Source organism: Ursus maritimus, unplaced genomic scaffold, assembly GCF_017311325.1.
Source record: "Ursus maritimus isolate PB19 unplaced genomic scaffold, ASM1731132v1 scaffold_13, whole genome shotgun sequence".
Taxonomy (NCBI): Eukaryota; Metazoa; Chordata; class Mammalia; order Carnivora; family Ursidae; genus Ursus; species Ursus maritimus.
This window is the reverse complement of record NW_024423675.1, coordinates 48,062,399-48,086,110: the sequence shown is the minus strand read 5'-3', so window position 1 is coordinate 48,086,110 and position 23,712 is coordinate 48,062,399. Positions and strand designations below refer to the sequence as shown.

At 40.3% G+C, this 23,712-nt stretch overlaps 1 protein-coding gene across 1 annotated transcript in view; it reads right to left on the bottom strand.

The window, feature by feature from the left end:
- ADGRG6 (adhesion G protein-coupled receptor G6) overlaps nt 1–23,712 on the bottom strand; it is a 132,929-nt gene that overhangs the window by 10,937 nt on the left and 98,280 nt on the right. Inside the window, exons 15-21 of the mRNA XM_008695046.2 lie at nt 21,964–22,083; nt 20,287–20,332; nt 18,823–18,929; nt 14,833–14,960; nt 13,399–13,667; nt 12,106–12,202; nt 9,768–10,051 (exon numbers count right to left, since the gene is read on the bottom strand). Coding sequence (XP_008693268.2) covers nt 9,768–10,051; nt 12,106–12,202; nt 13,399–13,667; nt 14,833–14,960; nt 18,823–18,929; nt 20,287–20,332; nt 21,964–22,083 — 1,051 coding nt within the window. The remainder of the gene's footprint in view (nt 1–9,767; nt 10,052–12,105; nt 12,203–13,398; nt 13,668–14,832; nt 14,961–18,822; nt 18,930–20,286; nt 20,333–21,963; nt 22,084–23,712) is intronic.

The window sequence follows — 23,712 nt, the reverse complement described above, 5'->3', positions numbered from 1 at the left end:
AGTATCTTAACTCAAAATGGTCTATAATTTTCTTCCAGAATAAATTACATTATGAGCTATTAGAAAAGGAGCACGCTGCTTTGCTACAGGATGGGCCCTGACCCCAGTGAAGGACCACGGCTGATTCTCCTCTTCTGGGATTGACTTCTTTGATCATCAGTGAGTGCCTGACACCTAGGAGGCGCTCTACAAATTCCTATTGCTCTCACTGGTCACTGATTTCAATACATAGCTAGCCTATTAAAAAATTCCTGGGAAATGCAAATGCATTTATCTGTAAGTGGTATAAATAAAACATATAATGACCCAAGTGAAATAATACGTTAATATACCAATTTATTCTTTTGATGATTACATCACATCTTCTATATATTTATATAAGTAAAATTACTTTTATCTATTATATTATTTATTGCTAATATTTTATTCTTAATAAAGTAATTAGTGAAGGAAATATATCCTAGTGACCTAGTTATTTGTCCAAAATGATATCCGGTAGGGTAAGGAAATTCTAATTTTAAAAGAAAGCTCTAAAAAATATGAATCAGATTTCAATCATTCAGAAAACAAACGAACACACTCCCACACAGCTCATGATGGTGCCTTTGCTATGGCAGGAGGGTGGCAGCTGGGTTGAGCAGCAGGAGCCGGAGAGAGGAGACCTGCTTGCAGACCTGCCTGGCTCAGGCACGACAAGTCTCAGAGCAGGGGGAAGATTTTCTTCCACACTCCAAACCCTCAGAGTCAGCACCTGCAGGCTGACCCACCCTCCCAGGGCGTAGGAAGTAGACATCGCCGGGTTCAAACCTCACCCTCACACTGACCGACTAAATCAGATTGCTTTTCAAAACCTTCCCACACCAACAACCCCAATTCCCTATGCAGTTTGCAGATACAGACAATCCCTTTAATAAGTAAACATGCCTTTTGGTATTACTGGTAGTGTAAATAACCAAGGTATATAAATAATTTAAATTGGTTAACGGATTCTTTGAAGTTTCGACGAGGTGGTGGCAGTTTCTGAGTAAAGGGAGCAGGGGGGCATGAAAGCCCAAGGACAGGTCAACACAAGTCAGAGGAAGGCAGCTGCCGTTGGAGGGAACAGAGCCCCTGCCTTGGGTTTACTCTATTTTTGTCAACTGGGGCAGAATTTGCAGGGTTTGTTCTTGGAGGTATTTTTGTCAGATAGTTGAAAACCCATGTGTTCTTAAGCCACTGTTTCACAAAATCACATATCAGGGCAGGGAGAGATTGCAAACTTCAATTAGAAACTTTCCTCCCCAGGCATCACTCACTATAGGGCCTCGCACTGAGCGAATGATTTCCTTTTAGTTGAGGGCAGAAGGTGAGAGTTGCCAGAGGCTGCTTCCTTTGTGTTACACTCAGCAGTTTTTAGACACGTTTTATCTACTCGAGGAAAAAACTTCAGAGGTTATGGCTGGTGTTTTGAGGACACTGAGAGGGAACGAGTTCTTGGATTCACTTTGTCACCCTTGCTGGGATGCTAAGATGGGTGTTACTTTGAGGGTCTGATGCTGACCACAGTCACAGAGGGGGAGGTTAGAGATAAGATAAAACTGACTTAATAAAACAATTTTTTAGATTGTGCAGTGCTGTTCTAAATTATAATTACACCGCATTAGATGACATTGCCTATTTTTAAGCATCTGCATGTGTCAGTAAATCTACAGGCATCCAGTAAGTTCAGGAGATGCTGGAATGTAAATTAGATTCAAAATCTGAACATCTCTTCTAAACTGCTGTGATGGCAGTCATTGAAATGCCCCCCCCCCCCGCTATGAACTGCAATGTTATGAGACAGAATTAAACAATAGGCAAAAGAAATTAGAATTCTTAGGAGTTAATATATTTGTAAGTGCAAAGGTATTAGGCTGATTCTTCAGCCATGAGATACATTTCCATTTTAAGTCAGAATAGGATTCTCGTAATAGGTTATTTTACTATTCATAGTAACTGGCCCTTTCTGTGTGAATTTAAATTCATCTGGCAATAAATATTATACCAAAATTCTTACAGGACAAAACATCCCTTTTACAGTTCAGCTGTGGGAAATGTGGTAGGTATGCACATCTGGAAGAACACACTTAGTATGGAGAGAAATTCTAAATACTTCAGGAAGGAGGAGGAGAAAATGCAGCAGGAGAGCCAAGGAAACTTGGAGGCCAAAGCGAGAAAACAGAGGGCTATTCCCTTTTCAATTTTGAAGGTTTTTTTTTTTCCCCTCATCTATTTATAGGTCTTGGTGCCAAAGCAGAACTAAAATCACGAAACTTTAGAGATCTACACTGACATCCAAGGGGGTCTGTTTGATTTCTCATCCCTGTCCATGCTCTCTTGCTAGCAAATGTTTTCCCTTTGAGAATCTGCCTATCAACCACATGGTACCTCAAAGGGTATCTCCATACCACCTGGAAAAATATGCTCTTCCAGCTTTCTGGAAAGGGCTTTCAGCTGTGACCAGGGACCAGGAGAATTGGCCTTTACTCTTCATACCGACTTAGAGCTTTTTTTAACTGACCAGGGAGTAGGGAACATTGCTCATAAAAGTTGGAAGCTGAAATGGGTGAAAAGATTGACTCAGAATTAAAACCTTTACTTCATCTTGACAGGCTAGTGCTAGTTCCATGAAACCTTTACATCTCACAAAACACAGCTCATGATGGTCCTTCTTTGGTGAGTTTTAGCCTGAAAAACCACCACTCTAATGAATCCAAGCCAAAGTTCCTTAGCAATAGTTTCTTTGACTTGATAACTGCTTGGATTCTTTATTTTACCTGCATGAACCCAGATTCCATGCTGGAACAAGAATAAAAACAAAAATTTAAACCTATTTTAAATGAAGAGATTCCTAACCCATCCTCTACCCGCCCATCCCCCCTCACCCTTGCTTTCCTATTACCACACCATCCTTCACTAACCAGAGGGACCCGCTCCCTTAAAAAAGAAAAATTTAGACCAATATGCGAATTCAAGATGTTTTACTTCTCCGTAAATTTTGCAATTTTCTTATTCAAAATAAATGACCTTTTCAATTTTGATAGCAGATTGTGTTGCAAGTATGTGGGATGGTGGATCTGCCCATGGGCACTGCTAGGGAAGGAAAGGTAAAGAACTCCCCCTCCCCAAATCACAGGGCAAGGGCTGGGTCAGCAAATATGGTGAAGGGACACCTGCAAGAGTGATCTAACTCTCAGCAAGTAGATTTGGTTTTTGATACCTAGTCCTTTCACTGGCCTGGGAACGCCTTCGAGCAGTATGTTTGGGGAGAAAAAAGAAAAGAAAAAAAAAGCTTACTTCTAAGTACTGGTGCTATGTTTGCTGTAGATTTTTTGATCTGTGTTGAACCTTGGTCTTTATAAAAGCTATTTAACTATGTATTTAGAAAAAAAATTCTGAGCCTCAATATTTTGGCTAGGAACTTGGCTCCCGCATGGGACTCATTCTCTTTGGTTGATTCTGGCAAAGATTTGGGGCTTTCTGGGGCAGATGTAAAATGAGCAGCCAAAGGGATGTTCTCAGATCTTTAGCCTGATTATCAAAATTAAAAAAAAAAAAAATTGCCAAGGAACAATTTCCCTTGGATATAAAAATGAAAGCGGGACAGTAAAATTCAGGGCAGCACAGATTGTCATTCTTTCTCTGCTCCAAAACGTCACTTTCGAGAAGCCTTGGTGGAGGAAAAACAACAACAACAACAACAACAACAACATCAAAACCCGCAAATCCAAACCCAAACCCAAACCTTGGGTCCTCGACTCTCAATGAGTGCTTTACTAACAAAAGGCCACTGACAATTTTAGCAAGATTGTCATCAACAAATTCCGACAAATGGCCTCCCTTAACTCTTTCTTACTCTGGATAATAAAAGATCCAGAAACATCGTTACCGGCAAGACTGTAGATTAGCTATAGATAAATTCAGGGACGCGGGGTGGAGTCAGAGTGGTAGTAAGGATGAGTAAATGGTATCTTAATCAGGTCCACGGGCAGAAGTGGTCCTGGAGTTTCGATGGGAAAGTCAATCAAGATTTAATCAAATCGTGTATGTGGGCAAAAAAGGATGCATGCGCTAGATAACTGATTTTTTTTTCTTTTTAAGTAGGCTCCACACCCAGGGTGGAGCCCAATGCAGGGCTTGAACTCTTGACCTGGAGATCAAGACCTGGGCTGAGATCAAGAGTTGGCGGCTTAACTGCCTGAGCCACCCAGGAGCCCCAACAGAACTGATTTTTTGACAAAAATGGTTTAGATTACCTCTCCACTCCCTAGCAAGCCTGAGTCCAGGTCTCAGAACGGCTCATATATTTTGTTGTCACAGACAGAGCCTGCTGGCCGCTGCGCTGGGTGGGTTTATGTCTCTCTTTGGGAACCTCTTGAATCCTCCTTTCATACTCTAAGATGCCCTTTAGAATATTATTTCTCTGTGGCACAAAATGCCCTGCCAAAAGATGAGTAATTTATTTCCTTGCAGTGTGTGACATCTCAGCCAACATGACGTTGTTTCAGATGTTAGGGTTTAAAGGTGGTTCGTGTCTTTACGTTGGCACCAATGCCCTACGCTGCATATGTGATTACGACACAGCTGAGCTGTCAGGAGGCTCCTAACCCTTAATCTGATTTAATTTTCTTACTTTACCAATAAGATTAAAATAATAATAATAAATATATTTCCTTAATTTTTTTCTGAGTAAGGGTAAGAATAAATTAGCATTTAATTAAGCATATAATTACTGAGTTTTTTCAATGGATACAGATACTTACTTCCTAAGAACTTTGAAACAAAAAATTGAAGGGCAGTAATTTATTTTTCTTATGCTTTATCCCCTAATAATGTATTTTTCTATTTTCATTTATGCTATATTGTAAATATTACACTGTCAGATTCAGACTGAACTTGGGGGCAGTTGTTAGCTCTTCTGAGCCTGTTTCTTCATCTGTAAAATGCAGAAAATACCATCTTTCTTGAGCACCTACTTTTCTACACTTGCTTTAAGAGTTACATCAAATCATGGATGTTGTGTGTAAGTTTTTTATAAGCCACAATGCGCTATGCAAATATACATTATTTCTGTTGCTCTGGGTATATCTTAATGTTATCAAATTAATTAATGGCAAACATTATCTCTGAGTAGACTGATAACAGCCTTCTGTGTTGGCCATGGCAGCTTCTATTTTCAGAACCATATGCTGCATCTTATGACGCTGTCATAAATACGTACAGAAGATGGGCTGATTGTGCCCGAGATGATTAGTCAATATTGTTTCACATGCCTGGAAATGGAAAATTGAAGACCAACTTCTTGCTATGGAACTAGCCTTCAGATCTTGATAAACTTGTCAGGAATGTTAAACTTCCCTATATGTTGAAAAAGCCTAATCTAATTGATAGTGTCAAATGTTTTTAAAGAGTTAATAAAAAATGTACAGCCTGAATACTGCTTATGACTTTTGTAATGAGCAACTTTGTGCACGGACTGCATCTCAGGGCAATAATCTATCCTACGAGCACATCGATATTGCCAACAGCTAGAGAAGCCCAAGAGGACTCTGGCCTCGATCTTCTCAACAGTCAGGGAATTGTCTTTTACTTCTTTAAAATGAGTTACATCGTATTTCCTGAGTGTAGGCTAATGTTCTCAGGCATGTGAATTATGATACACTTTTGTAAAACATCTGTTCCCTTTTAAACAGCAATTTGTATACCCTGCCATTTTCTCAATTTGTATTCTTTAGAAAAAATTAAAATTTCTAATACAGCAATCTGCCACTTTCATCCTAGGAAAGCAACAAAGATAGCGAAAATAGGTAGATATGTAATACCACCATGGCAAGAGAAGATATATTTATCTTTTCATATTACAGGGAAAAAAAATTAGTGGATTAAAATGTAAGTTGCTGAAGTAAAGAAGGTAAAATTTAAAAAAAGCAATTTAATGTGGAAAATTAGAAAACAATAAACTTAGGTTCAGGCTTGATTCAATTCATGATTTCATCTGCTTATTCAAGTAGATAGAATTTTAGTTACAAACCACACAGATTATAATAATTTTCTGTATTCAATTAGCACTATTTTTGGCAGGTAAGTTGTATGGTTATAAACGTACATAAAAAAACTAAAAAGACATATACTTAAACAAAAATATATATTAAAACTGAACATTAAAATAAAAATAGTTCGAAAAGCATGTATAAAATTTTAGTATGTAGGCTATGCAAATTTAGGTAAGTACCCATATAATTATACATGTATATGTGTGTTTGAACACACTCACACCCATACATGCATTTATTTCTAAGAATCCTGAAAGATAAAATGGATTTTTCACGTCTGAACCAAAGTTTTGAAGACACACACAAAAAGGAAAAGAAAGCTGCTAGCAGAAGGAACCCCCGGGCTACGGCGCCCTGGCCTCCCTGCAGACCCAGCGCGAACACTTGTCCTTCTCGGAGGAGCCCCCTCTGTAACACTAAAGGGTGACTTGTGGGATTCAAAATGAAGACCCGGCTGATTTTTTAATGCTCAGCTCCAAGCTAAATCTGAAAGTAAAATTTGCTTGGCATAGATTTAGTTTTTAGAACATTGTATCACATTCTAAACCTCTGGCCATTGCCGAGTCTAATAATGACAGGCTTCAATTAGCGATGGCATGGCAGCAAGCAAGACCGCTCGCCCTAACCACTCCAGAAGGATAAGCGTTTACTTTAATGAAACTCAACACCAGTGATGAGTGTTTTGTGGCAGCACAGTTCCAAACTTTCTCTTGACTTTTTTCACATATCTCCAGCTCCCCCAGCCCCACCACAGTCTAAAATACTGCATTGCCTTATCTCACCCGGACCACGGGAATAGCCTCTACTCTGTTCTCCCTACTGACACTGTGGGGCGGCTCTAATCCCTTCTCCACATTATGTCCAGCTTCGTCTTTATAAAATGCACATCTGATCATGTCATTCCACAGGCCTAGAAGATTTCAAAGACTTCCCACGGCTCTCAGCAAGATCAAAACACAGGGCCTTCTGGGCCAGCCCCAGCCTCCCATTTGTGCACGCTCACCACTCTGTTACTCTATGGCTCTTTCTTGGTTCTCCAGTTATACGAGCTTTCTTTTAATTCCTGGGGCATACACTATAATCACCAACGATAGCAGGTTTTTTGCACATGGAGTGCTTTCCACTTGAAATTGTCTCTTCTCTGTTCCTACCCCCACCTTCCCCTAGTTCATCCCCACTGATCCTTCAGATTCCAGCTCAGACACCATGACTTCTGTCATGTGCTCTCCACACCACCAGCTACGATTCGTAGGGTGACTATCTGGTTAATGTCAGTCTCTCCTACTAAAACATAAACTCCATGAGACAAAGGGATCATGTCAAGATTGTTGTTGTTGTTGTTGTTGTTTTTGCTGGAATAAAAAAATATCAGAAAGAATAAAACAGACAATGTAGTTCACCTAAATCCCTTATTATCTATCCTTTATTTATCTAGGCTTATTTTGCCTCGATACTACTTGAAGTTCACTGAATTGTTTCTTTAGACAGTCTAGATTCTACAAGCATCTTTTACCAAAGCATATACTTTCAACAACAGCCAACGCCCTCTTGGAAGGTTCGGAAAATGACTCGAATAAGAACCATTAAGTGACTTTCTGTAGCATACTGACAAGTTTTTGCACAAGCTCAGCCAGTGAGCAATTGTTGGTGGACTCATATGCTCTGTATCACTGTGTTTTCATTTACATTTCCTTTTCAGGAAGTGTTTTTAATGTCACTGGATATGCAGAAATCTGTTCTGAATTTATATAATTTAACATCAGTCTTAAAAGTTAGCGATTTATGAAGAACTATGACTTGATGATGGGTTAGAACATTTTTCCCTCCTGACAGGAGACCTATGCTGGGAAAAATAAAACATCCCAATCCTCATGAATGGAAACAGAGCTGAGCAGACAACTGCAGCTGCTGAAGCTTACGGAAACTGCCAGGAAATTCTAAAAGCAAAAACAAGGTTGGGCTGGCAGATTAACGCGCCTGAAATATAAAACCACGGAATTTCTAATGTTAATGGACATTTCTGTCAATATTTATCTAGGCAGTTTTAATGTTGTATATTAGAGAAGAGATTAAATAGAGGAGTGCTCCCCTTATGAAGCTAGATATGAAGGGGCGTTCAGATGCTACCCTACCCACTTTCCAACTTTTGGAGGTGCACTTGAGGCTTACGAGTCTATTTACTCAAGATAATGAGCCCACGTACTTCCTCTGTTATGGAAGAGTGAACCTGAATGAAAATTTGCTGAACTAACTGACGCCTATTTATGCCTGAAGAGCCACAGGTTGGATTTAGGCCATCTCAAAAGCCCCTCCCTTTCTTCATCCAGAAATCCATTTATTCATTTAACAATCACTGAGCACCTACTTCATGACTTTTTTTTTTTTTTTTTTTTTTTTTTTGCAGGAGCTCATGAGGAAACTAGGAGGTGAGGCAAAACAGACATGTACACTATAACATGGTAAACACTCCCCTGCGGATAAATACCAACTTCTCTTTGAACGCACCTATAGGGAAACAGCTGCCCAGGCATCTCGTTTGGTGAGTAATACAAACCTGCATCCCACCACCCCATCCACCCCAGCTCAGCTTGAGTCAGCCTGAGTCAGCTTGAGTCAGCTCTCCTTCCCCCGCACGCTTACAACTGCATGGCCAGGAGCTTCAGGTAAGCCTGTAGTATTGCCCTAGTCAAAAATCCCAAGCTTTGTCCCCTCACTCTTTAGTCATGCGGGCCTCATGGTGCTTCTGAACATCGGGGAGTTTATCAACAACCCACGCACGGTCTATCCCATATCTGAAAGAACGTCGTTCAGCTTTTGAAAAATGTAATTTAGGGGCGCCTGGGTAGTGCAGTCCTTAAGCGTCTGCCTTCAGCTCAGGGCGTGATCCCGGCGTCCGGGATCGAGTCCCACATCGGGCTCCTCCGCTGGGAGCCTGCTTCTTCCTCTCCCACTCTCCCTGCTTGTGTTCCCTCTCTCACTGGCTGTCTCTCTGTCAAATAAATAAATAAAATCTTAAAAAAAAAAAAAAGAAGTTACATCTTGAAAAAAAAGAAAAATGTAATTTATATTTAAATGTAAACATTAAATTCATCATAGAGTTTACTCAGGCATGTATTGTGGAGTCAGAAAGATGACAGAAAGCTCCTCAAAGGAAGACTGATTTTTGAACAAAGGAGGTCATTGGCAAATGTTTGTTAAACTGTTGAACCAACTGCTGTATCTCATGAGAAAATGAGCATTTCTGAACCAGAGTACTGGTATTTATTTTGAAATCCAAGGGCCAAGGAATCTAGGAAAATTGTTCTGTCCCTGCATAGATTCTAAAAATTCTTCTGGCCAAGAATGTTACATGCACATAGGATACTAAGGAAAACTGTGAAGAAGGTAAAAGTTGCCTGTGCCTCCCTTTAAACTCCCCCTTGGGTACCTCCCTGCCCCATATTTAGTCATAAAACAATGTAGATTTATTGAGCACCTGCTACCTGCCAGGCACTGTTCTTAGTGCTTGGGATACTCATCACTGAAAACAAACTGACATCCTACCTCATCTTTCTACTCAAGATCCTTGTAATGAGTACCCTGTCCCTGGAACTATGTTCATTACTTGGAACGATGACATAGGGGCACTTGCCCCTAAGTGAAGCTGTTCATGATAAAACTGGAAGGCCGAAATCACAAAGGTACCACTTATCTTACCTTGTAACGAATTGAAGATGGAGAAGAGGTACATAAAAGGGACATTTAAGGGTCCCCAGGCAAAGAAAGCAAAACCCCATGTCATGCCCAGCAGAAATGTCAGGCTGACCACACTCCGCAAGTTCCTTAAAACCTCTTCACGCAGGGTCCGGTTGCTTCTTTTGCCGTTCCTCCCGCAGATTTGCACCATGACCACGATGAACATGGCAACATTCAGGAAAAACATGACTCCAAAATACCCGGCACAGGTCACATAAAATACGACTGGATCCTGGATCCAACAGCTTAAAGAGAAGAAGAAACCAGAAAGAAAAAGAGATTTATTACCATGTCCTGTTTACCGAAGACTTCTCCTGGCTTAGTTTGGGTTTCTGCAGATTTCACAGCTGGGCCCTTCTCAAAGCCTTTGGACAGTCACTTCATCTTGCTGGGCCTCAGTTTCTTTTTTGATGTTTACGTAGTTTTTTTGGTTTGTTTTAGATAGCCATCGTCTTAATATCAAGTTATTTAAGTCAACAGTTAAAAAGAAAACAAGCTGGCTTCTTGAATTCTGACTTGGCGTGAAGACACTCGGGGTTGGCTCACCCAAAACCAAGTCTAACCCCCTTTTCTCTTATGTGACTGCACTCCAGAGAATGGGAAACTTAAGTACTCATTCTCTCAATCTCTTTTGCAATCAAGGGCCGGCCATGTGGACCCTGTTCTACGAAATGACATGGAAGCAAAATCTGCTAGGGGATTTTTGGGAGAGGCCCTTATTTGCTCTTCTGCTTCCACCAGGGAAGCAAGCTCTGGAGCTGTAGCAACCGCCTTCTATCTTTGAGAGAAAGGCCAGGACTGCTGCAGACTCGCTGGTCCTGACATTTTCAGCCATAAAACCAATGCCAGTAGCTGCCTACTTCCATGTCTCCGGTCATGTAAGAAGAGTAAATTCCTACTTAAGACACACATAATCATGAATCCCATTACTGCTGCAAAATAATTCCTATTAATGTAATTGGTCTAGTTGAGGCAAGACCTTATTATAGAACTGTGATATTCCTGTAGCAACACTCCCCATGAACAGTTAGAAAGCTTACACCAATTACAACATCTTCATGAGACGACAAAGCATATACTTGATATCCGGAGTGATAAATATACATAGATAGATCAGAAAATAGATGAAAGTAATTTAATAATTGTACCATGTGTAAAGTGTTCAAGTCAACACACACTACAATTTGCAGAGGCCCACGGCTTAATTAATACTATGGGAGTTCTTAGGTACCTCAAAAATTGGATAAATTATTTAAAGTAATTAAAATTCATCTAAAAATTCTCATGAAAATGGTCTTCATTCTGGGTCATGTACCCCACACAGGAACATGATAGCTACAAAGGCAAAAACTGTCTTGAACATCTCTGAAACCCAGAACCTAACATGATTCCTGGCATATAATAAATGCTCAGTAAATGAGATTGTTGATGGCACAGCAATTTACTAAACGTTCTGTAAAGTCCTACGAGAGCTGACTAACATACTTGTGAAAGTCTCTTATTTGGGACCGATGCACTGACTTCTACTTTTAATGTATCTTTTTATAACAATCCCCAAAATGATGCTGCTTGTCTCTGGAGCTAATATCCCTCTACATTTGAAAGTCCCTGAGAATCCCGAAGTTTCTGACCTAGCTTCTTTATTTTCTACTAGTTCTTGTGGGGTTTTTTGAATGCAGTTTTGGAACTATAAGAGAAGGGAAGTCCATGAGAGAATGGAACACAGGTCGGACACTGACTGGATATGAAAATGTTCTCCATCCATGAAACGTGCACAGAATTGTGGTCTCACGGGTCTCATCTCAGGAGTAAGCTCCGTATGCATTCAATAATTCATTCAATCAACAAATACTTATTGAGTACCCATTACAGGCTAGAGAAAATATGAGAGAACTGCCAAAAGTGAACAATATCCAGACCTTGGTCTCTATGATCCCACAGCCTGAAGGGAGTTTACCAAATACAAATTCTGATTTCCTTTTCTTGAAGGTGTGTGTGGGCCTAAGGAGGGGCAGTCTTTTGGAATCCCCTCATAGCAGGACGGGTCTTCTGAGCCTAGAAGACCACATCCCAGACTTCCTCTGTAGTCCTGCAGATGACAGAGCGCAGGCGAACATGGGGAAGCAGCTTAAGCAGTCCGGGCGCTCAGGCGAATTCAGCTGTGGAGCAGCAGAGACCTCAGCAAAGGCTTGCACATGCGTGGAGGCTCGCTACTGGCCTGGAAACGTGCACCACACTTTAGGAAGCAAAGGATATATACTCAGCACGGATAAATTCCCCACAAGTTCTTATTACTTACAATTCATCACCTTGTTCTTTTCCATAACTTTCTTTTCCGTAGACCTCATTTTGGTTTCTGCTTGCCAGAACAATGGACACGACTAAGGCAGGCAGACCTGTGGTAGAAAGACCATGACATAAGCAACCATTCTACCGTTCTGACACATCTGGGACTGCTTTGTAAGACTGATAATGGCAAGGGAAGAAAAAAAAAGAAGAAAAAGAAAACCCTCCATATCACAGAATCGAAATTTTTTAGAACTGGCAACTTTTTTAAAAGCAACAATACAACCCCGTCTTTTGTGTGGAACATCCAACCCTCACTGGCTAAAGTTAAAACCCATTCTTTAATGACAGATATTTAAATATTGTGTTTGCTTCCCGTTACTCATTAGAGAACCCGAACCCGCTTTATTCCGAATCCAGAAGCAAAAGTGCTTCGTTAAGGACAGCCGTCATTCTGCCAGGGTTAGGGCAGTCAGGCAACAGCAAGTTTATTTTGCCCCTTTCTATGTAAAGACAACTCTTTAGAAACAGTGGGGGAGAAACTATGGGGCTGTAACGTTTTTACAGTCTCCTCTTTTCTCTCCAGAGAATCAATAAAGTATGTTCGTGTCTATTTCTTTGGGGAAGATCACACCAAGCTAATTCCCTGAGAGATGCTTTTAGTGACAAACACCTTGGAAATGTCCCATTCGTCTATACTGCCATCTGCAAAAAAAAAAAAAAAAAAAAAAAAAAAAAAAAAATTCTAAATGCTTGCTCCAATGTGAAGCCAGATAAAGAAAGGAGCCCATTTAGAAGATTCCAAACAGGCTAAGGCTACCATCCATGTCTGGCTGAGGAATCATGTTAAGAAGTTCAAGGCAAGAATTCTGTCAGCGTTCTGGTTGCACACACAAAAATAACATTCTCTCGCTGGATCCAGGACATGCGCATGTGTTCAGGGGGTGAGGACGGCAAGGAGTCTGAGCTGGCCTTTATATTTTGAAACATAATGGAAATGCACCCCTGTCTGCCAGCTGCTCCTTCAGACTTGGGTGGGCTGGCTCTGGTCACAGGAAATAAGTTTGTGGTGACTCAGGAGGCTAGGGCTTTTTCCTTTACTCCTGAATTTAGTAAAGACGGCTGAAGAGTTTTTAAAAATACCATTCCGAGGAAGGGATGTGGGGAGGTGGACATCAAATCCACATCATTCACAGTTTCGAAGCTTCTTTTAGCAGCTCTAATCTTTCGAAACAGGATTTTCCTATGAGAGACGGGCGATTTCCCTGACAGTAAAAACAAAACCAAAACGGTTTAGGAGGCTTACCCCAGCCAATGATGCAGAATTTCAGTATATATCTGCGAATGTAAGTGTTAAATACTTTAACCAGGGCAATGTACATGTGAATTGCTTCTAGCCCCATCCAGGTAAAGGTTGCAAGAAGGAAGAAATGGAGCAGGGCAGCAATGGCCGTGCAAAGGCCATCCACGTGAAATGAGGTGACCCAACCATCCAAGAGGAAGAGGAGGTTCAGGAACAGCAGGGCTGTACTCAAGTTCATCAGGATTTTGGAGGGATAGTCCCTTCGCAATTTTCTGAAAAAGGGAAAAAGAAAGAAGAGAAGGAATACTGTAAATTAATCTTTTAAGCACAAGCGGTAAATTCCTATTTTCTACAAAGCTCTGCAACGGAGCCATGCACGAGGAGGAGATTTGTATTTAATTAGGAGTATTTAAAGATATTTATGATGATTTGGCAAATTATAAAGTTTTAAAAAAATTTTTTTAAAGATTTTATTTATTTGAGACAGAAAAGACACAGGGAGAGAGCGAGTGCGCAAGCAGGGGGAGAGGCAGAGGCAGAGGGAGAAGCAGGCTCCCCGCTGAGCAGAGAGCCCAATGCGGGGCTCGATCCCAGGACCTGGGATCATGACCTGACCAGAAGGCAGCCACCTAACAGACTGAGCCACCCAGGCGCCCCTGAAGTTTTTTTAATATTAATTTTATTTCAAAACTGTTTCCAACTGTTTATCAAATTTCCAATTAGTTTCAATGGATTGATTTTTTTTTAATCCAGGAAAAGTACTAGTTGTAAAAATGAGATTTCTGTTAAAAAAAAAATTTCTGTAAAATTTTCAGAAATTTCTTGATTTTTAATGAGGTAAGAATCCTTTAAAAAAAAAAAAGTTCCCATTGGGGTGCCTGGGTGGTTCACTTAGTTGAACATCTGCCTCTGCTTCAAATCATGACTGGGGTCCTGGGATGGAGCCCTGCCTCCAGGGTCCCTGCTCACGGAGGAGTCTGCTTCTCTCTTTCCCTCTGACCCTCCCCGTCTCCCCACCTGCTCATGCTTTGGGGTGAGCTCTCTCCCTCTCAGAATAAATAAATAATTAATGAATAAATAAATGAGTAAATGACTAAATAAAGAAATCTTTATAAAAAAAGGGTTCCTGTTTTAGGACTAATTTTATAAGATCTGTGAAGCAAATATTTTCATATTTACCATGTAAAAAGCACTTTATACAATTTTTATTTATATGATAATCATCTCTTATAGGTTTAAATGCATTTTATCCATAGACACACAATAATTATAAGAAATTTTATGTTACATGATAAACGTTATGAGAAACCTGAACATGAAAGTTGAACCACCCTCCGTGATTTGAAAAGTATGTAAGTATTTTTAAAAGCAAAGGCAATTTTCTTATTCCCATTTTGGGACACTAGCACTGGGTTTTGACAGATAAAAATTACTTACTCAAAAGCAACATATGTCAGGAGAGTTGCTGCTGAAAATATAGCAGATATCCCACACCCAATATAGGTGATGAAGGTGAGAAGTTTGGTGTTTCTTGCATCTATCTGTGAGGCAGTTCCTTGAAGGTCCTACATAAGACATGGGAAGCAGCTGTTAAGGATCTCTCTTTTCACGGGAACGGTGTTTTATTAGAAAGTTCACTGCTAGCACTGACAATCTTAGCTCAATCTGAGGGCTAAAAAAACAGTGCAAATCAAGATGGAAGCTTCCGTTTATTGTACTCTTGCCCAATCATTCCATGCAAAAGTGCAGCATTATGGAGAGTTGCATAGCGTGAAGAGCAAAACCACTGGGTTGGTCCCGACCAGAAACTGGGGAGAAAGTCACTGCCTTGCATAGTAGATGATCAGGCCCATTGCTAACATTTGCAGGGCTAGGGACACAGGTAAAAATAGAGGCCACCATGGTCAATGGGAACCCTCAGGCAAGCGATGGCTCTTTGTCCAGTAGGGAGGGGCCCAGACAGTGGGCAGCGAGACTGGGCCTCCGAGCGCCATGCTGGGGATCTTTACTATGGTCATTTCAAAGCTTGGCGTGTATTGGGTTGGGTGGTCTATATTTCTTTTTCATAAATGAGAAGCCATTACGGATTTTTAGATCATAGTTGCTGTTGTTGTTGTTTTATTTAAGTCTCTGTAGACCTGAAAGGACACCATTTAAAGTGTTAGGGGTTGTGGAATGGAAAGAAGTAAACACCTTCTAGCATATTAACATGAAGCATTAATTTCACTATGCAGAGGCAGACTTGTAAAGTCTGGGCCTGGGAGGGAAATCTTTCTTTTCTTCCTTAAATAGGGAATTGGGTTAGGCATCAATCTTGAGTTAAGACCATCCCTCAATCCTGGTTGGAGAAGGACAGACACCTCCGTTTTGCAGATGTTCAAAAGTGGAGCCTTCTTGGAGAAAGGCCATATTCCCAAGGGGATACCTAATTTAAAATTTCAGGTCTTAAATTACAAAAAAGAAAGTTTGTTTTATAAGCTTTTCATTTTATGTGTTAATTCTCTTTAATTTTCACCAACATGTCAATAAAATGCGTTACTCACATACAAAGCTTCCAGTAGGTGGTATTTGCATGTGAGTATGTGTGTGTGAAATGATGACAGGATATTCAGTCTGTGGTTTGGCTGAGGCAGTAAGAAACAGGTAACAGCCCTTCTGTGGCTCCCAGAAATGCACAGTGATTGAATCCAGCAGACACAGGGGCTCTGGGTCAGAAGGGACTTAGCCTTCCCTTCTCTCCCAGGACTCCCTCCAAACATGGAAGGACCTGGGACTCCCCTGGCACATGGGATGGGGTTCAAGTCAGTGCCAGCGGACTCACAGATACGTTACCCTGACCAACATTTTGGCTGCTCCAGGATTTCATGGAACAGAGAAATGGTCTTGGGGAATCTCCAGGTGACTTGTGATTAACTTTTGAGAAAAACTTGCGGCTCCCATCTAGGTGAGGGGGTAAACTTGCCAGCCAATATTAAAACCACAATTTAAAGTGTAAATTAAATAAAATCATGTTTACTATTACACATCCACACACACAACTTTCGTGTTGTTTTGTACTTTAGGGGAATGAAGAATATGCAAATATTTATTCCTCTGAACTAGCCAATATGAAAATGTAGTCATGTTAAAAGTATTAAAATCAGTTTTACTACAAGGAAATGTTAATAGAGGACATTAAATCCTTCACACATTTGTAGATTAGAAGATATAATTATGGGTCTGGGGTACATTTTTTAACTTCCCATATGGTAAATGTGTCATGGGGCAATGCAGACTCTGGGAATATCTTAATAAGTGAATAAAGAATTTATAAAGCAAGAAAGTCTCTTAGCAAAGTGTTGGTGGTCTGGAAAAGCTGAGAAGACATGGGCTCATCGCCAGGAAGGATAAATTCTGGAAAGTTTTTCTCCCAGCAATTTATAAACTTGTAAGAGCAGCCAACGTGTAAAGGATAGTACTAAAAAAAAATGCATATATTCACATATATGTAAAACCAATTATTTAGTCAAATGGCAACAGAAAAATGCACAATTATAAATATGTAATAAAATTCGAACAATATGTGAAGAAACTAACCAAAGTAACGGGAAGCCGAACTCTGGTTACATATAAATTGCTGCTATATACTGAATTGTATTACTGTCAGCTATTTATCTAACCTTCGACTTACCACATACATAAACCTGCTCAAACACACACACGCACACACACACATACATGTGTGCACATGCACACAATTCAAATAGCTGGATGAATTAAGCTAAAGCTTATATAATACCTGAATGAATAATGATGCAAAGTAAGTGTTTTCTAAAAGAATGTCTGCTGTCACTTTTGCAGAAAGAAGAACCTAGAAGTTAAAATTGAGCGTGTTTTGGGGCACCTGGGTGGCTCAGTCAGTGCAGCCTCTGACTCTTAATTTCCACTCGGGTCATGATCTCAGGGTCCTGAGATAGAGCCCGGCATAGGGCTCTGCGCTCAGTGTAGAGACCATCTGCTTAGATCCCCTTCCCCAGGCCATGCTATCTCTCTAAAATAAATACATAAATAAAATCTTTCAAGAAAAACTGAGAGTGTCTTTGGTTGTTTGTTTTTTAACTTAGGCAAAACATGCTATAGTTTAATTGTTCATTTTCATGCTCTGGCAGTAAAGAAAAATATTTATATTTTGGGAAAGTTAAAAGGTTATTTGCTACGATTATTGCCTTTATCAATTACTTGTTTTATCCCTCAGAGCATTTATGCAGTAGACTGTTAGGAAAATCACTTGCAGGACGGCCATATGACAATGGCCGTTTACATAGGCCAAGTGGGTTCATGAGCCTAATGCCACATTCCACAGCCCCTACTGCTCCTGCCCAGTCCAACGAGAAGTGGGGGTAAGATCTAAGAGAGGGGAAAACATAACCAAGATGTCTGTGATTCAAATTCAAAAAGCTTTACTGTCTCAGCATAGGTGACTGCCATCATCATTAAAAAAAAAAAAAAAAACAACGTGGTTTGATCCTTGGGAACTATACCAAATACCAGAAACAGCAGGGCTGTTACAATCCGGAGGATGCACGAGAAGAGCATCTGCAAAAACACACGTGGAGGAGATACAAGACAGAGGAGTAAGTCTGTGGGCGAATTCAAAGGAGTTGCTACGTGGAGGGCAACTCGGGAAAATGTGGTGGGATGAAAAAAAACATGTCGATGTGATCTAATTTTTGTTTAAAACTGTTGGACAGGCTGGCGAATGAGATAAAAATAGGGTCATGGGAAAGAAGGAAGGAAGGAAAGAATAATACGAAGGCCTAGTGGTAAGAGACATGTCACACCCCTGTCTTCTCTTGCAGGCCTGAAGACGCCATGCTGTCCTGGTCCTTAGTCTGTCCTAACAGGCTGTGCTCTCCGGGGATGGGGTGGGGGTGGCAGTTGAGAGTTGTGGGGGGCTGCATCATTTTGGGTGACAGCTGGATCACCTAGCCGAGTACCTGCTATAAAGTCACATTCGATCCAATGAGTGCTAATGCAAGAACAATATTTTATCAAACTTTTCACAGTTCCCTTCCGTGTGAGTAAAACCCAACATTGTCTTCCCCTTTAACTTTTCTCTCTCCCTCCCTCCTTTCCTCTCTCTCTGTCTCCCCGACTCTGTTTCTCTCTTAATTCAAGAGTCTCATGGTGATTTTCTTGTTTCTAGGATTATCTATCATTGCTGTTAATGCTACGGAAAAAAAAAAAAAAAAGCAAGGTTCTTTTTTTATAATTACTGTTATATATTTTAAATATACGATCTCTGCTAATTAGCAAGATTCATGGTACAGATGACAATTACCAGGAAATAATTCCCCAAACACACAATCTAAAAAGGCTGACTTACAAAAAGAAGTATGCCTTCCCAAATTACATCATTCCAAATGAGTTTAGAAATTCCTCCCCTACCATCAGAACTCCAAAGTGTGTGAGGTGGTTACATAAGCAGACCGTCTCGCTCTCATCTGAATCTCTGTGTGCCACACATCCTGACGTGTTCCAAAATCCAGAACCTTCTGTAAGAGGAAGTCCACAAACAGTGTGAAAATAACAGCAGGCCAGTTCCTTTTCTATAATGGATGATATCTTCTTTAGGAAAATATGCCTCAGTCTTTTCTGCCTTGCAGTTTATCAAACAGATACTATTCTTAAAGCTGCCAATACTTAGAATAATTTAGATTCCCGGAATCACAGAATGTTAGTGCTGGGTTGTCAGTGAGAGATTATCTAGTCAGTGGTTTTTAACTATGTTCTAGGGAAGTGCCTCAGGGGTCCTGCAAAAGTTCGATTCTAGTTTAACTTTTAATGTATTACAAAATAAACTTCCATGAAAAGAGTATCCCCTTTCAAATAAGCTACATACTAATGAAGTCTCTGAAGATCAACACCTTTTTTTTCTTAGGTCAGCCTCTACTTTTGCAAAGACGTCAGAACAGAGGTCTGCATTCTAGGACGTACCCAGCGATCACGCACAGTGGCAACTTATTATAAATGCCTTTAATGCATCTTATCGGACTATTATGGTAGGAGGTAGAATATGAGCAATGCATATATTTAAAGAATATTTTAAGTCTGCAAGGTGCTATCATTTTTAATGATGTATCTAGTGAATCCACTTTCTCAAAACTGTGCGAATAGAAACCAAACAACAACAAAACTTCCATCTGTAATAAGGCTCACCAAAAACAGAGGTGGGGACACGATGTAGCCAGAATAACCCCACTGGGGATCCCCAAGGGAAGGTGACCCTTAGGGGGCCGAGGTGGGAGGTTTCATAGCTTGTCCTTCCCATCAAAGAGATCCCCACACCTTATCTCGTGACTTCTCCCTTCATTTTGCCTCTTTCTCTTAATTGTTGGATGCCATCTTGGAGGCAGTTCCTTTCTTTCAAGGGATATATATATATAACATACAATATATATATATATATATATATATTATAACGACTTCTTATTTATGCTCCTATAGTATGCTTTCCCCATCATCTGAGGTCTGGTAGCTAGATTCTAAATTGTGTGCCTCATGCATATTAATAATATCCTCAGAAGTACCCTTAAAAGAATGAGATCAAGCATATATCGATGTTCACCTAAAAGTGGCAATCAAAGTGTATACTGTATTTTATAAATAACTGAAATCAAAGAGGTTGTTTGGTTAAAAAAAAAAAAGTTTACTTATTTCTTCTTGCAATGAGTAAAAAGTTGCAGAAATTAGGCTCACTTCCCCAGCTACCTAAACTACACTTTTCAGTTCAGTTGTCATCACACTTACACTGTGACTCACTCTGGCTGGGGTGGAATGAAAGGAAATGGGGGTGTCTAACAATGTTTAAAATTCAGTTGTTCTTAAGACAGCCAATATTTTAAAACTTACCGTTTTTGTTCAGATCCCAGAAGGCACAGATGGGATGAGGCACTGCCTATATTAACATAAGAATAAACATGCGAAATTGTGTTTAAAATAAGTGAAAAAATCTTATGATCTGAATATGGGAAAAGAGTCAAAATGCTAAGGTTTTCATGAAGAAATAGACCAGTATCAGTCATGCCAATGCGACCTAGGAATGACAGGCAGTCCAGAAAGATCTCTTCTCACAGAGACTTCAAGTGGAAATCAGCCATAATCTCATGACGAATCGTGCTTCCCGTTTGTCTAAAGGTTGCTATATATGTCCCATCATAAAATGCTATCCTTAGCATTTATCAAAGTGCTTGACATTGTAACTTCACTTCATCTTCAAAATTCTCCTTTATGCCTAAGGATGTGCCCGGAATTGAAAGTAGGGATTCAAATAGATATTTGCACACCCATGTTCACAGTGACGTTATTCCCGATAACCAAAAGGTGGAAGCAATCAAAGTACTCACTGATGGACGAAATGGATACAAAAATGTAGGAGATATACGTACATATATAGAGAGAATATTATCCAGCCTTAAAAAGGAAGGAAATTCTGGTACATCCTATAATATGGATGAACTTTGAAAAAGATTATGTTAAATGAAATAAGCTAGTCACAAAAGGAAAAATACTATATGATTCCAATTACATGAAGTGCGTAGAGTGGTTAAGTTCATAGAGACGGAGAGTAAAATGGTGGTTGCGGGGGCCCAGGGGAAGGGAAATGGGGAGCTACTATATAACGGTTCACAGTGTTGGTTGGGGAACACGAAACAGTTACGGTGATGATGACTCGATGGGTGCAGAACAATGGGAATGTACTAAAATGTCACAGAACGGTACATTTAAAAATGGTTATAACAGTAAATATTATGTAATGTATATTTTACCACAACAAAAAAATTCTTCATGGATGAAGGAGCTGAAACAAAGGAAGCCAAAGGGTAGAACAAGGACGTCTCAGAGGGCTCGGTGACAAAGCCAGGCTAGTTCTTAGATGACCTAACTTCCAAGCCTCAGTCCTTATCAGCCAGCTTCCTTCCTGCCTGCCTTCCTGCCTACCTAATAAATGGGAGAATCAGGAGTGGGGCCCTCTAGAAAAGAGGGCAAAGCCTGTGCCTGGCCTTACCTGGGACCAAAAGAACCCTCATATAATTTTATCGAATAAACAGATGATAGCAAGGGCAATGAAGCAACAAAAAAGGCAACATTTGCCAAGATTCTAGATAACTGCTAACCTCTCAAAAAATGAGTTGACCCTGCCCTGTTTCCCTTCTGCTTTCCCAGGAGCAGTAATTTCTGACTTTAAAAAACAACCCGAGCCTTTTAATGGCAGGATTGTGCAACTGCATCTGAATCTAATTTCTCAAAGTAATGTGTCGTTCCTTAAAAAGAGGGGTCCTTTTCTTCACTCTCATTCTTCTGATGACTGAATCCCAGAGGGGACGAATTCCCCCACCTGCCAACATTTACCGTGATGTTACAGCACCCCCTGCTCAACTCTTCTCCCGTTTTGGGGAAATTGCCCCCCCTCAAAAAAGTGCCAGTTGAATAAAATTCTTACCATGTAGGAAAAAAAAAAAAAAAAGGCCTCACGCTTCTCTGAATTAGTCTGCCTCTGATCCATTGTTCTTTGTAGCATTTTCTTACCTGGCTTCTCGTATGTTTGATTTTAATTCGAACAGGATCCTTCAGACCCTGGATAGTAATGTTTCCAATACTGCATGCCATCACATAACTCACTAAGGTGCCTTTCTTGGTTTCTACATCCTTTTAAAGAAAAAAAAAAAAAGATTATTAGTCAGAAGTACCCTTGTATTTCATTTTGGTGCTCCAAACACTCAAACTGTCGGCACTTCTTACATTTAAGATTTTCAATTATAGAACGTCCTGTTTATAAGATCAAATTGCTGGCTTTCCTGAAAGAGCTTTGCTATTTCCCTTATTATAATAAATACATTGAGGGAACATTATGAGCTGATGCTGTAAGACAATGTTCATAAAACCTCACTCTTGATTGCTGCGACTGAGGTCAGCCCGTTACCATCTGAAACAACGCGAACCCAGAAATAACGTACTCATAAAAAGCCACGAAACAATCAGATCATTTCCCTGCCCTAGAAACAGATGAAGTTGTTTGCCGTTAGAGAAGTATAAAAGAAATACGGTGTGAAAAAAAAAACAAACAGAAAAAACAATTCCTGTTTCACATATTTGCCAACAGCCTGACGTGTTTAGTAAGTTACAACTAAATGGAATTCTACCAGAGGAAGGTCCCATCCACTGCCAAGGTCCCATCCATTCCCCCCCAAAAAACTTTTTTTTTTTTTCAGATTCATTTATTTACGAAAGAAAGCGAGTGGGTGTGGGGGCAAAGGGAGAGAGGCTTATGCAGACTCTATACTGAGCGAGGAAGCGAGGAGGACGGGCTCAATCTCACGACTCAGAGATCATGACCTGAGCCAAAACTCAGGGTCACTTAACTAGCTGCGCCACCCAAGTGCCCCCATCCAGAACTTGTACCTTCTCTGATCGCATACGCGCCACCCTCTGATCGCTTACGCGCCACCATCAGGAAGTCAAAGCAGTGAGTCCACGCTGCAAGGGCTGGGGCCAACAGCGCGTCTCTCAGCAAGAGTGTCTCTTAGTCCTCCTCCCCTCGTGGTTTTCTTGTCAAACCTCCTGTATTGCTCTCTTGCAGCTTGTACATCAGTTGTTTGGGAATAATTACAGGATTTCTTCCATGCCAAATAAATCTCAGCATTCAGAATATGGTTTTTTATTACTTTTATGTGATTGTGCTCAGTAAAGTTGGTCTTTCTTGTCTTTTCTTTAAAACAGACTCAGATCTTGTTCGCTATGTTAGGGGAGTACCAGAGAACCCTTGAAATCTTTGGACTCTGCTATCAATTTACTTTAAAAACCAAATACATGTTTCTCAATAATATGTTGATTGGGAGATGCCAAGGGAAAAGGGAAAGGTAGCGTGCAGAAGAGAGACTCAAAATGAAACGGTGACAGAATCTTACAGTTTTAACCTTTCTCCCGAACCCCTCTCTCTGGGCTCAACCTCTCCTCTGAAGAGAGCCTCCTCCACCACCCATCACATTTTTGTGACACATACTGCATTTTTTATTTCTAAAGGTGGCGTTATAAGCCTCAGATAAATTTAATAAATGCAGTTTTATCTGTTCATATCTATTAAAGCCTTCAGAATAATTACATTCTTAATTTACTCAAAATTTTTATATAGCTTGCTGCTAAAACATTTACTGAAAAAATTTTAAAATTTTAGAATTATTGTAAATGATTTCATGGTATTTCTTTCTCTTATCTGTAACTTTTATTGCCAAGCCTCTGTACATGACAGTTGGAAGCAATTCTATTGGCCTTGAGACT